Source organism: Schistocerca nitens, chromosome 2, assembly GCF_023898315.1.
Source record: "Schistocerca nitens isolate TAMUIC-IGC-003100 chromosome 2, iqSchNite1.1, whole genome shotgun sequence".
In the NCBI taxonomy this organism is placed as follows: domain Eukaryota; kingdom Metazoa; phylum Arthropoda; class Insecta; order Orthoptera; family Acrididae; genus Schistocerca; species Schistocerca nitens.
In genome coordinates this window covers 381,583,955-381,601,547 of record NC_064615.1, presented here as the reverse complement: position 1 = coordinate 381,601,547, position 17,593 = coordinate 381,583,955, and the positions used below count along the sequence as shown (strand labels likewise).

Genomic DNA, 17,593 nt, shown 5'->3' with positions numbered 1-17,593 from the left:
TCGACCTGGTGTGGCATCAATTTTAGCCCCTAAATCAGGTACTGCTCCTGAGTTTTCTAAATCTTCTGACCTTAAACCGCCCTCCATGCCCACGCTCACATCCCACCGGTATCGATTTTTAGTTTTTGTTCGTGTCATTCATTCCTACCAAAGTAATAAAATTTGCGACTACACTATTTTCCCCCCTATGCGATCATTTCTGGACTTTGTTGACTGAGTTCCTGAGAGGTAGCAGCGCATAGGCTATCTGTGGCGCATTGTCTGTTTCCTGTCATTCAGCCATTTGTTCCGTGTGGAATGCGGTAGGCCGCACAAAATTGGAGTTCCTGATTCGCTTCTAAAATGTCTTCCTCCGCTTAGAGGCACTCATTCTTACCGTTTTCTTGTTTAAAATCAACTATCAATTTACTGAAGTATGTAGTATGTTGCACACCTAGTTAGTAAATCCTACTACTTCTGTGAAATGTCGTCGTCCCAGGATCGGCAAATACTACAGGACACCTAGCACCGCTGGGAAATGTCAGCGAATATTTTGTCTCGAACAGAAGTTGTTCCCCACGAGGTGATTTATTACTCCTCGACGTTTGTCGCAAATATTTTGAAACATCATGCATGTGAACATCAAGAAGTCAAATAGCTTATTGAGAAATGCAAACGCAACTATCACAACTATAACGTAGCAAGAGAATATGGATGACATCACAAACGTCTTACTGCTGAATCGAACACATGATCTCAAGTAGTCGTTGACGTGGTACAGATAATATTTTCACATACTGGAGAAAGTACACTACTGGCCATTAAAACTGCTACACCACGAAGATGACGTGCTACAGACGAGAAACTTAACCGACAGGAAGAAGATGCTGTGATGCGCAAATGATTAGCTTTTCAGAGCATTCACACAACGTTGGCGCCGGTGGCACATACAACGTGCTGACATGAGGAAAGTTTGCAACCGATTTCTCATACACAAACAGCAGTTGACCGGCGTTGCCTGGTGAAGCGTTGTTGTGATGCCTCGTGTAAGGAGGAGAAATGCGTACCATCTCGTTTCCGACTTTGATAAAGTTCGGATTGTAGCATATCGCGATTGCGATTTACCGTATCGCGACATTGCTGCTCGCGTTGGTCGAGATCCAATGACTTTTAGCAGAATATGGAATCGGTGGGTTCAGGAGGGTAATACGGAACGCCGTGCTGGATCCCAACGGCCTCGTATCACTAGAAGTCGAGATAACAGGCATCTTATCCGCATCGCTGTAGCGGATCGTGCAGCCATGTCTCGATCCCTGAGCCAACAGATGGGGACGTTGGGACGTTTGCAAGACAACAACCATGTGCACGAACAGTTCGATGACGTTTGCAGCAGCATGGACCATCAGCTCGGAGACCATGGCTGCGGTTACCCTTGACGCTGCGTCACAGACAGGAGCAACTGCGATGGTGTACTCAACGACGAACCTGGGTGCACGAATGGCAAAACGTCATTTGTTTCGGATGAATCCAGGTTCTGTTTACATCATCATGATGGTCCTATCCGTGTTTGGCGACATCGCGGTGAACGCACATTGGAAGCGTGTATTCGACATCGCCATACTGACGTATCGCCCGGCGTGATGGTATGGGGTGCCATTGGTTACACGTCTCGGTCACCTCTTGTTCGCACTGACGGCACTTTGAACAGTGGACGTTACATTTCAGATGTGTTACGAGCCGTAGCTCTACCCTTCATTCGATCCCTGCAAAACCCTACATTTCAGCAGGATAATGCACGACCGCTTGTTGCAGGTCCTGTACGGGCCTTTCTGGATACAGAAAATGTTCGACTGATGCTCTGGCCAGCACATTCTCCAGATCTCTCACCAATTGAAAACATCTGGTCAATGGTGGCCGAGCAACTGGCTCGTCACAATACGCCAGTCACTACTCTTGATGAACTGTGGTATCGTGTTGAAGCTGCATGGGCATCTGTACCTGTATCGCCATCCAAGCTCTGTTTGACTCAATGCCCAGGCGTATCAAAGCCGTTATTACGGCCAGAGGTGGTTGTTCTGGGTACTGATTTTTCAGGATCTATGCACCCAAATTGCGTGAAAATGTAATCACATGTCAGTTCTAGTATAATATATTTGTCCAATGAATACCCGTTTATCATCTGCATTTCTTCTTGGTGTAGCAATTTTAATGGCCAGTAGTGTAGCTCAGTAAAGCTGCAAATCAAGGCGTGAACAATCAGTTCAGAGACAACCAACCTCCTCTAACAAAAAATAGTTTTGCGTGTGGAAATAAATAGCAGAAAGGAACTGGAGCAATTTATTTAATTTTTCGATAAATGTAGCAGATGTTTACACCCTAAAAGCACCAGCAGATAGATGTATCCGTACAGCGCCCATCTTAGAAAGAATATAAATGTTATTCCTTTGGGGGTAAGAGAATTAGATTCCAGATGAAACCAGCGACAGCAGCAGTCATTCAAACAGGTTAACCTACACTGTCCAAACATATTAATGTGACCACTTTTTATAAGCTTCAATATAGTCCCCACAAATAGACGCTTACCTATGTTGATGCAATGTGCCTTTCAGAATGATGAGATGACCCAACGAATGTCACCAATATATTCCCCAGAGCACAACTCTCCCTCCGGTGGCCTAGTGTCTTCCGACAATTGTTGCAGTGTGTTCGCTTTCAGACTTTTAACGACGTACACGTCAACGCCCATCGGTCCGATGAAGCATAAAACGTGATTCATATGAAAAGGCCACCAATTGCTGCTCTGTGGACATACAGTTTCCATACTTGCGTGCAAATTCCGGCCTTCGTCTCCGATGAACAGCAGTCAGCAATGCTGCGAGAACCAGACACCTGCTGTGGAGACCCATACGCAGGAACGTTCACTGAACAGTCGTTGTGGAGACACTGTTGTTACCCCTTGGTTTACCTGGGCGACCGTTTTTTCAGCAGTTGCACGTCTATTCACCAGTACACATCTCCGCAGCCATCGTTCACTCTGATATCTACAGCCCGTGGTGCCCCTCAGCTGCCTCGCCGCCGTATTTGGATAGCGCCATTGGTGTACTTTAACCACGACGGCACTCGAACAGTTTACATACTTAGCCGTTTCAGAAAGCCTTTCACCCTCGGTTCGAGAACCCATGATCATGGGCAACTGAACGTCAGATAAATCACTACCGCTACGGTCGCAGGTTCGAATCCTGCCTCGGGCATGGATGTGGTGATGTCCTTAAGTTAGTTAGGTTTAATTAGTTCTAAGTTCTAGGCGACTGATGACCTCAGACGTTAAGTCGCATAGCGCTCAGAGCCATTTGAACCATTTTTTAACCAAATCGCTCCCTTTATATACCCTCCACTGCTAGCGCTTCCACCTGCCGTCTCTGAGTAGTTATTGCACACTGACGTCGAATGTAGGTGGTGGTCATATTAATGTGACTCAACCGTGTATAATTAAACACAAAAAGATGGATATATGTGACTGCAGTGTCTTGCTATAGAATTGTAGGACGTATATAACGTTCTCACAGCTCTATCAAATAAGTAAATGTATTCAAAGCTAAAGAAATATATACGGAACTAAAGAAATGTGATTAGCGTTGTTGCGACGCGGAGCTGGCGCACGCAGTGGCCGCACGATCAGAGGCGCCACGTCACGGATAACGCGGCCCCGTCCCATCGGAGGTCGAATCCTCCCTCGGGCATTGATGTGTATGTTGTTCTTAGCGTAAGTTAGTTCTAGATAGTTTAAGTAGTGTGTAAGTCTAGCGACCGATGACTTCAGCAGTTTGGTCCCTTGGGAATTCACACACATTTGAACATTAGCGTTATTCACGCGAAGAGCTGCTACAAAACCAGACAAAGTTGTGAGGTTAGTGGCCTCTATGATTGCATGTGAGACACTGTCCTACTACGTTGCTGTCTTGGGCACGAGGTACCTAATAAAGCTATATATTTCTCCATTTATACAATGCAGGAATTATTTATGATTTGGCCTCCACGCGTCTAGATGCAGTTGGCGCTGCGGACTGCAATCAGTGTAAAAAAATGTTTGAATGCAAAACAAAACTACCTTCCAGAATGAGATTTTCACTCTGCAGCGGAGCGTGCGCTGATATGAAACTTCCTGGCAGATTAAAACTGTGTGCCCGACCGAGACTCGAACTCGGGACCTTTGCCTTTCGCGGGCAAGTGCTCTACCATCTTTTTTTTTGCATTTTTTTTGTTCGTTGTTGATCGTTGTGTTTGTTCATTGCGGATCTCACATGATATCCGGTCGTTTTGTTGATCCTTGTACTCAGTTCTTTTATTACAGAGGACAAGCAGCTCTCTGCCTGAACACGCTGAGCTACCGTGCCGTCACCATCTGAGCTACCGAAGCACGACTCACGCCTGGACCTCACAGCTTTACTTCTGCCAGTATCTCGTCTCCTACCTTCCAAACTTTACAGAAGCTCTCCTGCGAACCTTGCAGAACTAGCACTCCTGAAAGATAGGATACTGCGGAGACATGGCTTAGCCACAGCCTGGGGGATGTTTCCAGAATGAGATTTTCACTCTGCAGCGGAGCGTGCGCTGATACGAAACTTCCTAGCAGATTAAAACTGTGTGCCCGACCGAGATTCGAACTTGGGACCTTTGCCTTTCGCGGGCAAGTGCTCTACCATCTGAACAAAAGTCCCGAGTTCGAGTCTCGGTCGGGCACACAGTTTTAATCTGCCAGGAAGTTTCAAAACTACCTTGTTTATTTACTACGGTAGCGGCCTACATCTCGCGTCATGGCACTCACACAGACACAGACAGGAATTAAAACGTGCCGCTTTTTCGATATGACCGTGGAAATATTGAGAATGTACACCGCTAGAAAACCTTGTACACTCTGAAAAACAGAAAGGAAAAGAGAGAGAGAGAAACAAATGACCACAATTTCAGAAAAATTGGCTGATTTATTCAAGAGAAAATGCTTCACAAATTGAGAAAGTCAGTAACGCGTTGGTCCACCTCTGGCCCTTATACAAGCAATTATTCGGCTTGGCTTTCATTGACAGAGTTGTTGGATGTCGTGATGAGGATTGTTGTGCCAATTGGCGATTTAGATCGTCAAAATCACGAGTTGGTTGAGTGCCCTGCCCATGATACTACAGACGTTCTCAATCGGAGAGAGATGCGGCGACCTTGTTGGCCAAGATAGGGTTTAGCAAGCAGGAAGACAAGTAGTTGAAACTTTCACCATGTGCGGGCGGCATTACGTTGCTAAAATACACTGGTGAACAAAATTAAAGCAACAAACCGCAATTTCCCGGTCCCGTGTCCAATTCACGATATAACCATACAAACTGTCAACATATGTCCGTACGATCGTGTTCTACACGGAAGATGGCATTCCAGTCAACAGACAACCACGCCAACGATGACGTCACGGTACATCTCAAACGGGGTAGTCTTTGCCGGGTAGTCCTACATCCACAATCGCTGTAGATGCAGTCAAAGACGGTGCACTATGGTACAAAAAAGACGCCTACCAGGCTCTCTGCAGTGCAGAGCCACAGGAAGAATGGAAGCAGGACAGTCGCAAACTGATACGGCCCGACGGCTTAAGTGAACCACTCTGTTGTTTCTCGGATGTGGTGATAGTTTGTAGAGACAGAAACTGTATCCCAGAGACAAGAGCAGGGCCCAACACGTGTGACAGCTGAAAGGGAGGACCGTTATTTGGCTGTAAGGGCACGACAGTACCGCCTTAGTAGAGCACGGCAACTGGCATCTCACCTGGCGACATGCACTGGATGTGCTGTATCGAGGCAAACGGTGTAAAGAAGGCTTCGGCAGAGTAGCTTTTGCTGTCGGAGACCTATTGTATGTGTATCTCTGACGCGCCTTCACAGAAGGGAACGTGTAGCGTGGAGTCGTCAACATGACACCTGCACGGTCGAACTGTGGGCAATGTTCTTTTCATAGATGAATCCCGATTCGGTAGAGTGATTCTTTACGGATTAGCGTCTCGAGGGAACATGGGCCACTATTTGTGGACTCAAACGCTATGGAAAGAGACCGATATCGAGAAGCATCCATAACGTTTTGGGCAGGGATTATTTTTACCATTCGAACACCTATCTATGAAATTGTACAGGTGAATCGGCAAGGTTTAACTGCTCTCAGATATCTGGACGAGATCTTAGCACCTCATGTGGGGTTGTTACGAGATGCTGTGGGCTGACATTTCGTATTAGCGGACGTAATACTCGATGTAATAGAGCATGGGTGGTTGATGTTTTCTTGGAAACGGAAGTTATTGCACGCAATATTTGGCTTATTCGCTCTCCTGATTTAAATCCCATAGAGCATGTCTGTGATGCATTAGGGAATGGGTTGCGTAAGCCAGCACCCATCAATCACTCTTCAAGACGTGCGAGCAGCTCTGCAGCTCTGCAACATGAGATTGATGACTTTTTCACAGCATTCCCCATCGTTGTCATGGCTGTATTGCTGCCAGAGGCGGTCACACACTATACTGAGCACCTCAACCAGTTGTCGGGATGTGTGTGCAAATCTTTTGCACTACTGGCCTTTAAAATTGCTACACCAAGAAGAAATGCAGATGATAAACGGGCATTCATTGGACAAATACTAGAACTGACATGTGATTACATTTTCACGCAATTTGCGTGCATAGATCCTGAGAAATCAGTACCCTGAACAATCAACTCTGGCCGTAATAACAGCTTTGATAGGCCTGGGCATTGAGTCAAACAGAGCACGTTCAAATGTGTGTGAAATCTTATGGGACTTAACTGCTAAGGTCATCAGTCCCTAAGCTTACACACTACTTAACCTAAATTATGCTAAGGACAAACACACACACGCATGCCCTAGGGAGGACTCGAACCTTCTCCGGGACCAGCCGCACAGTCCACGCAAACAGAGCTTGGATGGCGTATACAGGTACAGCTGCCCATGTAGCTTCAACACGATACCACAGTTCATCAAGAGTAGTGACTGGCGTATTGTGAAGAGCCAGTTGCTCCGCCACCATTGAGCAGACGTTTTCAGTTGGTGAGAGATCTGGAGAATGTGCTGGCCAGGACAGCAGTCGAATGTTTTCTGTATCCAGAAAGGCCCGTACAGGACCTACAACATGCGATCGTGCATTGTTGTTGTTGTTGTGGTCTTCAGTCCTGAGACTGGTTTGATGCAGCTCTCCATGCTACTCTATCCTGTGCAAGTTTCTTCATCTCCCAGTACCTACTGCAACCTACATCCTTCTGAATCTGCTTAGTGTATGCATCTCTTGGTCTCCCCCTACGATTTTTACCCTCCACGCTGCCCTCCAATACTAAATTGGTGATCCCTTGATGCCTCAAAATATGTCCTACCAACCGATCCCTTCTTCTGGTCAAGTTGTGCCACAAACTCCTCTTCTCCCCAATCCGATTCAGTACCTCCTCATTAGTTATGTGATCTACCCACCTAATCTTCAGCATTCTTCTGTAGCACCACATTTCGAAAGCTTCTATTCTCTTCTTGTCCAAACTATTTATCGTCCATGTTTCACTTCCATACATGGCTACACTCCATACAAATACTTTCAGAAAAGACTTCCTGACACTTAAATCTATACTCGATGTTAACAAATTTCTCTTCTTCAGAAACGCTTTCCTTGCCATTGCCAGTCTACATTTTATATCCTCTCTACTTCGACCATCATCGGTTATTTTGCTCCCCAAATAGCAAAACTCCTTTACTACTTTAAGTGTCTCATTTCCTAATCTAATACCCTCAACATCACCCGACTTACTTCGACTACATTCCATTATCCTCGTTTTGCTTTTGTTGATGTTCATCTTATATCCTCCCTTCAAGACACCATCCATTCCGTTCAACTGCTCTTCCAAGTCCTTTGCTGTCTCTGACAGAATTACAATGTCATCGGCGAACCTCAAAGTTTTTATTTCTTCTCCATGGATTTTAATACCTACTCCGAATTTTTCTTTTGTTTCCTTCACTGCTTGCTCAATATACAGATTGAATAACATCGGGGAGAGGCTACAACCCTGTCTTACTCCCTTCCCAACCACTGCTTCCCTTTCGTGTCCCTCGACTCTTATAACTGCCATCTGGTTTCTGTACAAATTGTAAATAGCCTTTCGCTCCCTGTATTTTACCCCTGCCACCTTTAGAATTTGAAAGAGAGTATTCCAGTCAACATTGTCAAAAGCTTTCTCTAAGTCTACAAATGCTAGAAACGTAGGTTTGCCTTTCCTTAATCTTTCTTCTAAGATAAGTCGTAAGGTCAGTATTGCCTCACGTGTTCCAGTATTTCTACGGAATCCAAACTGATCTTCCCCGAGGTCGGCTTCTACCAGTTTTTCCATTCGTCTGTAAAGAATTCGTGTTAGTATTTTGCAGCTGTGGCTTATTAAACTGATTGTTCGGTAATTCTCACATCTGTCAACACCTGCTTTCTTTGGGATTGGAATTATTATATTCTTCTTGAAGTCTGAGGGTATTTCGCCTGTTTCATACATCTTGCTCACCAGATGGTAGAGTTTTGTCAGGACTGGCTCTCCCAAGGCCGTCAGTAGTTCCAATGGAATGTAGTCTACTCCGGGGGCCTTGTTTCGACTCAGGTCTTTCAGTGCTCTGTCAAACTCTTCACGCAGTATAGTATCTCCCATTTGATCTGCATCTACATCCTCTTCTATTTCCAAAATATTGTCCTCAAGTACATCGCCCTTGTATAGACCCTCTATATACTCCTTCCACCTTTCTGCTTTCCCTTCTTTGCTTAGAACTGGGTTTCCATCTGAGCTCTTGATGTTCATAGAAGTGGTTCTCTTATCTCCAAAGGTCTCTTTAATTTTCCTGTAGGCAGTATCTATCTTACCCCTAGTGAGATAAGCCTCTACATCCTTACATTTGTCCTCTAGCCATCCCTGCTTAGCCATTTTGCACTTCCTGTCAATCTCATTTTTGAGACGTTTGTATTCCTTTTTGCCTGCTTCATTTACTGCATTTTTATATTTTCTCCTTTCATCAATTAAACTCAATATTTCTTCTGTTACCCAAGGATTTCTACTAGCCCTCGTCTTTTTACCTACTTTATCCTCTGCTGCCTTCACTACTTCATCCCTCAAAGCTACCCATTCTTCTTCTACTGTATTTCTTTCCCCCATTCCTGTCAATTGTTCCCTTATGCTCTCCCTGAAACTCTGTACAACCTCTGGTTCTTTCAGTTTATCCAGGTCCCATCTCCTTAAATTCCCACCTTTTTGCAGTTTCTTCAGTTTTAATCTACAGGTCATAACCAATAGATTGTGGTCAGAGTCCACATCTGCCCCTGGAAATGTCTTACAATTTAAAACCTGGTTCCTAAATCTCTGTCTTACCATTATATAATCTATCTGATACCTTTTAGTATCTCCAGGGTTCTTCCATGTATACAACCTTCTATCATGATTCTTAAACCAAGTGTTAGCTATGATTAAGTTGTGCTCTGTGCAAAATTCTACCAGGCGGCTTCCTCTTTCATTTCTTAGCCCCAATCCATATTCACCTACTACGTTTCCTTCTCTCCCTTTTCCTACACTCGAATTCCAGTCACCCATGACTATTAAATTTTCGTCTCCCTTCACTATCTGAATAATTTCTTTTATTTCATCATACATTTCTTCAATTTCTTCGTCATCTGCAGAGCTAGTTGGCATATAAACTTGTACTACTGTAGTAGGTGTGGGCTTCGTATCTATCTTGGCCACAATAATGCGTTCACTAAGCTGTTTGTAGTAGCTTACCCGCGTTGCTATTTTCCTATTCATTATTAAACCTACTCCTGCATTACCCCTATTTGACTTTGTGTTTATAACCCTGTAGTCACCTGACCAGAAGTCTTGTTCCTCCTGCCACCGAACTTCACTAATTCCCACTATATCTAACTTTAACCTATCCATTTCCCTTTTCAAATTTTCTAACCTACCTGCCCGATTAAGGGACCTGACATTCCACGCTCCGATCCGTAGAACGCCAGTTTTCTTTCTCCTGATAACGACATCCTCTTGAGTAGTCCCCGCCCGGAGATCCGAATGGGGGACTATTTTACCTCCGGAATATTTTACCCAAGAGGACGCCATCATCATTTAATCATACAGTAAAGCTGCATGCCCTCGGGAAAAATTACGGCCGTAGTTTCCCCTTGCTTTCAGCCGTTCGCAGTACCAGCACAGCAAGGCCGTTTTGGTTATTGTTACAAGGCCAGATCAGTCAATCATCCAAACTGTTGCCCTTGCAACTACTGAAAAGGCTGCTGCCCCTCTTCAGGAACCACACGTTTGTCTGGCCTCTCAACAGATACCCCTCCGTTGTGGTTGTACCTACGGTACGGCTATCTGTATCGCTGAGGCACGCAAGCCTCCCCACCAACGGCAAGGTCCATGGTTCATGGGGGGGCAGCATTATCCTGCTGAAATGTAGGGTTTCGCAGGGATCGAATGAAGGGTAGAGCCACGGGTCGTAACACATCTGAAATGTAACGTCCACTGTTCAAAGTGCTGTCAATGCGAACAAGAGGTGACCGAGACGTGTTACTAATGGCACCCCATACCATCACGCCGGGCGATACGCCAATATGGCGATGACGAATACACGCTCCCAATGTGCGTTCACTGCGATGTCGCCAAACACGGTTGCGTCCATCGTGATGCTGTAAACAGAACCTGGATTCACCCGAAAAAATGACGTTTTGCCATTCGTGCACCCAGGTTCGTCGTTGAGTACACCATCGTAGGCGCTCCTGTCTGTGATGCAGCGTCAAGGGTAACCGCAGCCATGGTCTCCGAGCTGATAGTCCATGCTGCTGCAAACGTCGTCGAACTGTTCGTGTAGATGGTTGTTGTCTTGCAAACGTCCCAACGACCCCATCTGTTGACTCATGGATCGAGACATGGCTGCACGATCCGCTACAGCGATGCGGATAAGATGCCTGTCATCTCGACTTCTAGTGATACGAGGCCGTTGGGATCCAGCACGGCGTTCCGTATTACCCTCCTGAACCCACCGATTCCATATTCTGCTAAAAGTCATTGGATCTCGACCAACGCGAGCAGCAATGTCGCGATACGATAAACCGCAATCGCGATAGGCTACAATCTGACCTTTATCAAAGTCGGAAACGTGATGGTATGCATTTCTCCTCCTTACACGAGGCATCACAACAACGTTTCACCAGGCAATGCCGGTCAACTGCTGTTTGTGTATGAGAAATCGGTTGGAAACATTCCTCATGTCAGCACGTTGTAGGTGTCGCCACCGGCACCAACCTTGTGTGAATGCTCTGAAAAGCTAATCATTTGCATATCACAGCATGTTCTTCCTGTCGGTTAAATGTCGCGTCTGTAGTACGTTATCTACGTGTTGTAGCAATTTTAATGGCTAGTGTAAGTTGGAAAAAACGAAAAACATCTTTGTCTACCGTTATGCATATTTTAGTTATTTAAGTTCTGTATTCTTTAGATCGTTTCCATTTTACTACCCCTGCTTTTACTGTTTTGTGGCAAAATTAACGCAATATTGCAAAATTTACGTTTGTTGCTTTAGTTTTGGACACCAGTATATATGTCCGGGATGGTTTACCACGAAGAGCAAGAAAACGGGGAGTAGATTATCGTTGACGTTGCGCTGTGATGTAAGGGTGTCCCGGATGACTACCAAAGATGTTTTGCTTTTAATATTTTTTGTGGGATCTAAAATTTAAAAAACCTCTCTCACACCGGCCTCATTTGGCTTTACTGATCAGGATACTAAAAATATGCGTATATTAAGGGAATTTTCATTCACAAAGCAGGCTTATCACATTCACACAGTTCAATGCTGTTCTATCCTGATTAAATTGAGCTTAACTTAAATTCCATAAGGCAGTGAAGCAATTTCGAAGTCTCGTTGCGACGAAAATTGTCAGTCGATCTCCTGAAAACATTTGTAATAATTATTAAATATCGGTGATCACATGGGGAAGACCGGAGATCTGCTGGTGAGACCGTGTTAGCCTATTTATTTGAAGCAATAAACTGGATATCTTGAGCATATAAAACGGCAGGTTCGTCCATTGTAAATCAGACGTTCCCCACTGATCCCGTGCAACACAGCGTAGTAAGCAGACACTGTCAATAATAATCAGTTAAATAATACGCGAACACACTTACTTTAGTTTAGTTCATGTATTAAATTCCTTCTCATACAGAATCTCATCAATATGGCGACTAGCTCAACAATACATACATATACATCCTCCTTGTTTCACGGCTAATAGGCAAGATCTCCTTCATTCTTTTCATAAAAGAAAACATAGATAGCAGAGAAGTTATTCCTTGGAGTAAATGGACGCTCCAAGGAATGATAAGGCCTGAAACTACTTTGCATTGATAATCATCGTATATTAAAGTTTAGGAATCGGTAAGATAAGAAGAGATATTTCGAGATATGTACTGAGTTATATAATTTATAAAATTTCTGAAAATATCGCGGAGAGACCGCTGCAAGAGACATTACACGCTGTGAAAATAAATGGCACCCCAGACCACGACCCTTGATTTTCGGGCTGTATGATGGGCGACAATGCGGTACGTATCCTACTGCTGTCTGGGACGTCTTCACACACGTCTTCGCTGGTCATTGGGGCTCAGTTCGAAGCGGGACTTATCACTGAAGACAATTCTACTTACTTTTATAGCACAGTTTTACGTTCACGATAGTCTATGATCTGTTTTGTAGCAATTCTAGGTTTACATTTCAGCAAGATAATTCTCGCCCGCACACGACGAGAGTGTCTATGGCTTGTCTTCGCGCTTGCCAAACCCTATCTTAGCCAGCACGTTTGCTCATTTCTCCTCGACTGAGAAGGTATGGGGCATTATGGGGCAGGGCTCCCGAGCCAGCTGGGGATTTTTCACGATATCCTTCGGGGGGAAAAATGGTTCAAATGGCTCTAAGCACTATGGGACTTAACATTTGAGGTCGTCAGTCCCCTAGATTTAGAAACTACTTGAACTAACCTAAGGACATAACGCACATCCATGCCCCAGGCAGGGTTCGAACTTGCGACCGTAGCAGCAGCGCGGTCCCGGACTGATCCGCCTACAACCGCTCGGCCACAACGACCGGCCTTCAGGGAGCCATCCTACAATTCTGACAGTCAAAATGGTTCAAATGGCTCTGAGCACTATGGGACTTAACATCTGAGGTCATCAGTCTCCTAGAACTTAGAACTACTTAAACCTAACTAACCTAAGGACATCACACACATCCATACCCGAGGCAGGATTCCAACCTGGGACTGTAGCAGTCGCGCGGTTCCGGACTGAAACGCCTAGAACCGCTCGGCCACCGCGGCCGGCTCTGTCAGTCAGTGCCAAGCCGAATAACTGCTTGCCTAAGGGCCAGAGCTAGACACGCGTTTTTGACTTGCTCAATCTGTAATGCTCTTTCTCTTGAACAAATCATCCAATTTTTCTGAAATTTTAATCATTTGTTCGTCTGTACATGCACGTCACTTTTACCGATTTGCATCCCATTCGCTTATTTCGTTCGTGGTACGGCGTTATTTTTCTTAAAGTATATAGACAGACTTTGAATGTAATAGTTAATAATATTACACCGACTTTTGACCTGCCCGGAAACCAATCGAAATCATTCAGTACGCAAGTGCTTCAGAATAATTCCTCGTGTAGTGCAGTGTGCAGTGTGCGAGCTTATGGGACACCAAGGTGACCCACACCGGGATAGAATCCGCGCGGCTGATGACGACCGTGGCTACAGCACCAGCCGGCATGATTGTGGTTTGAAGCGGTTTCGCACGCTCGTTTAGGCAAATGCTGCACTGGTCTCCACTTTCCACCTCAGACAGGACATTGCACTAACAGTTAAGATACGATGACACATAGTCAAAGTTCGCACAATTCGCAGACAGGAGGCGAACACGACTTCGCTCCCCCAGATGACTGACGACAGCGGCAACAAGAAGAGCATCAGACCGCAAAGTTAAATAAAACAAATAATAAAACAGCCTAAACTTAAATGGAGCGGGCACCTAAGACGAGGTAAGCGGTAACGAAACCAAGAAGAAGATATGCTTCAGAGTGGACCTGTTGTAATACTCTTCTACCCTAAGTGGCAAAAATGTGTTAATGACAATAGAAGTTATACTTTTAACAATTAAAAATACTGAGCGAGGCGGCACAGTGATAAGATTCACATTTACTCTTTCTGTGGTTCCCTAAATCGAGTAAGACAGATGCCGGGACTGTTGCTTTGAAAGGGCACGACTGATGTTCTTCCCTAATCGTCCTCAGACAGAGCTTTTGTCTTATCTCATTCATCATAGAAGGGACGTGAAACCCTCATCTCCCTTCCTTTTTCCTAATAAATCCTCAGTCAGCTTCCTAAGAATATATCTGACTTACAGATTATAATGGCATCTACATTTCGAATAGGCCACATTGAAAGTTAATGAAGCCGTACAATATCCTTCGAGCCTCCGATCTCTCTTACACACTTGATGGGAAAAGGAATCCCTTTCTAGCTCTAATTAATATGTTCTGTAATAGATTACGGGACCATATCGTTCAGAAATTCTCAGTTTTATTTACTAGAAAACTTGTGCAAGCTACACTACTGTGTATTCTGAATATTTTTGAGCGTAATGATAAATAACCGACTAATGCGTAAATGCAGAAAAAAAATCTACGTATGATGACAGTTGTTAGCAAAGACATTCATACTACACAGACAAATAAATTCGAACAGGGTGATGGTCAGTACGATACGGCTACTACATGTACTTACGCGCCACAAAACCAAGAGTCATGGCCGGCCGGAGTGGGCGAGCGGCTCTAGGCGCTTCAGTCTGGAACCGCGCGAGCACTACGCTCGCAGGTTCGAATCCTGCCTCGGGCATGGATGTGTGTGATGTCCTTAGGTTGGTTAGGTTTAAGTAGTTCTAAGTTCTAGGGAACTGATGACCTCAGATGTTAAGTCCCATAGTGCTCAGAGCCATAGGAACCAAAAGTCACGTTTATAGACGACTCCTCTAAAAACAAGACAGCATCCGATCCGAACTACGTCACTTGCAGTTCAGCAGTAAAACAGCGAGCAGGTTGAAAGACACGAAATACACAAGGCACTGTCTAATTACACTTCGAGTATAAGCCATTCCAGTACTTTTCACCCACTGCAAAATGAACAAATTTCAGAAGATATTCAACTTCGCAGATGGTAAAAGTACTTTCGAGTGAACGGAACCACTACACGGGAATGTGATCAACTCTGATTATGTGTGTGAGATTCAGTGATTGAGTCGTAAAATACCTTAAACATTAACAATGAAGTTAATTGATTTAACGGAGTCTGCACCAGAACTTCATACTATGAATGCAGTTAGGACACCGATGTTACCTGAGTCATCACTACAAAATTAAAGTGTAAGATTGCTGCATCTGTAGTCGTGTAATTGAAGATGAAACCAATGTACTTCACTTAATACTACACTACACTAAGGCAGCATAAATACTTGAAATTATACCATTTAAATCTTCCATGACTTAACTCAGTTATTGCCGTTTTAAATACGAATGGTATAAGAATCTGTTACAGAAAACTGACTAAGAGCCTCGTACAAAACATTAGTACACTATTAATTTTATTTTGTTTTTTTTAACCACACATAAATATAAATAAATTTAAACAAATGTGAAACATTAACACACACAAAAAATAGAGGTGGCAAAATAAAAAATAAAATAACTGCTATAGAGGTGTCGTTCATTGTATGCCATTACAAATGCACCTCGTAACTGACGGATAAGGGTCATAAGGATATGACCCTTAAAAGAAATGACAACCCTTCGTACGGCGATCCGTTTATCAAAACTTATCAACAAGATTCTGAAAGACGACGCATGCCGTAATTTTAATTACTGAAACAGCTATCTGATGTCAGTTTTACAACATTTATTTGGTTTGACAGAAAAAAGAAAGAGACCTTAGATTTCAACCATTACTGTGTTACGAAAACGTATTCACTTAGCATGCAAACAAAAACAGTAAACGAAGACATAAAATTGATTTTTTAAAATGTTAATCAATGCTTTACGTTATTGATTTTCTACATTGATATTAAGTACAATGATTTCTACCTTTTGGAGATTTCTTGGCCGCGTGTATTTTCAATGTACTGCTGTTGCCCGATCGTCCCTCAGCGGAAGACAAAAATCGACTTCCAACGTACCTTACTGGAAGAGAGCTGGCAGCTGGTGAAGAGTCTGAAGCACTAGTCGCTTAACGCATACGTGAAAAAGAGGCGTCCAAGCATGCGCCATAATTTCTTTGTTCTATACCCCTAGCTCCTAAAGTGACTCTAGCACCCACAATGGACAACGTTACGAACAACACAGAAGGGTATCTGGCTCGACTTTGGAGTTACGGTGCTGCTGCACAGTCGATTCTGTAACGTGTCAGGTGCATGATGTAGATTTGGGTGCCCGGCCATCTGTTCCCGCACTGAGCGGTATAAAAGCCAGTCGGCGAGGGCAGCCCAGCACAGTTCGCATAGCATCCGGGCAGCAGCATGGCTTACAAGGTAGGCGAGCGCGCGCTTTGTCTCTTCACTGCACTCACCTTCTGTGTCTTGAGGAAACAGGCGTATTTTTTTTTTTTCAACGCTGAATTTGGGAAGCTGTTGCTAGGACTTACCTCCACTGTTCGTTATCTGAGAACAGAGGTGTTTCCAGCCTTAAGCAATACTCTGTTTTGATCTAAGCAATAATATGTTTTGAAGAAGATATGGCAGGGGTTTTGTTTCCCATAGTGGAGCATAGTGGGCCTAATAGGACGGTACTCGAAAAATTTTGCAGTGGTACTGTAAGTAGGCTGTTTAGGTTTTTATATTGGTAACGCTACGTAGCGCTCTATATGAAAATCACTGACTGTGCTGCGTGCAGTCTGTGGCTGGTTGGCATTGTTGAAATATTCTCTATTGTAGTGTTGGGCAGTTGGATGTGAACAGCGCGTAGCGTTGCGCAGTTGGAGGTGAGCCGCCAGCAGTGGTGGATGTGGGGGGTGAGATGACGGAGTTTTGAGAGCGGATGATCTGTACGTGTGTCCATCAGAGAGAGTAAATTTTTAAGATTGGATGTCATGAACTGATATATATACTATGACTTTTGAACACTATTAAGGTAAATACATTGTTTGTTCTCTATCAAAATCTTTCATTTGCTAACTATGCCTATCAGTAGTTAGGGCCTTCAGTAGTTAGAATCTTTTATTTAGCTAGCAGTATTGGCGCTGGTTGTATTGCAGTAGTTCGAGTAACGAAGATCTTTGTGAGGTAAGTGATTCATGAAAGTTATAAGTTATTGTTAGTCAGGTCCATTCTTTTGTAGGGATTGTTGAATGTCCGATTGCGTTGCGCAAAAAGTATTGTGTGTCAGTTTGGTGGTGATCAGAATAAGTAAAGAGAGAAATGTCTGAGTACGTTCAGTTTTGCTCAGCTGTTCGATAAGCAATTAACGTAAGGGGTTTATCAGCACAG

General features: G+C 44.2%; 1 protein-coding gene across 1 annotated transcript in view; it reads left to right on the top strand.

Annotated features, from left to right (window-relative positions):
- Positions 1-16,599: 16,599 nt before the first annotated feature.
- Positions 16,600-17,593, top strand: part of LOC126235035 (calphotin-like) — a 36,698-nt gene continuing 35,704 nt past the window's right edge. The window contains exon 1 of the mRNA XM_049943770.1: positions 16,600-16,639. Coding sequence (XP_049799727.1) covers positions 16,628-16,639 — 12 coding nt within the window. The 5' untranslated portion in view covers positions 16,600-16,627. The remainder of the gene's footprint in view (positions 16,640-17,593) is intronic.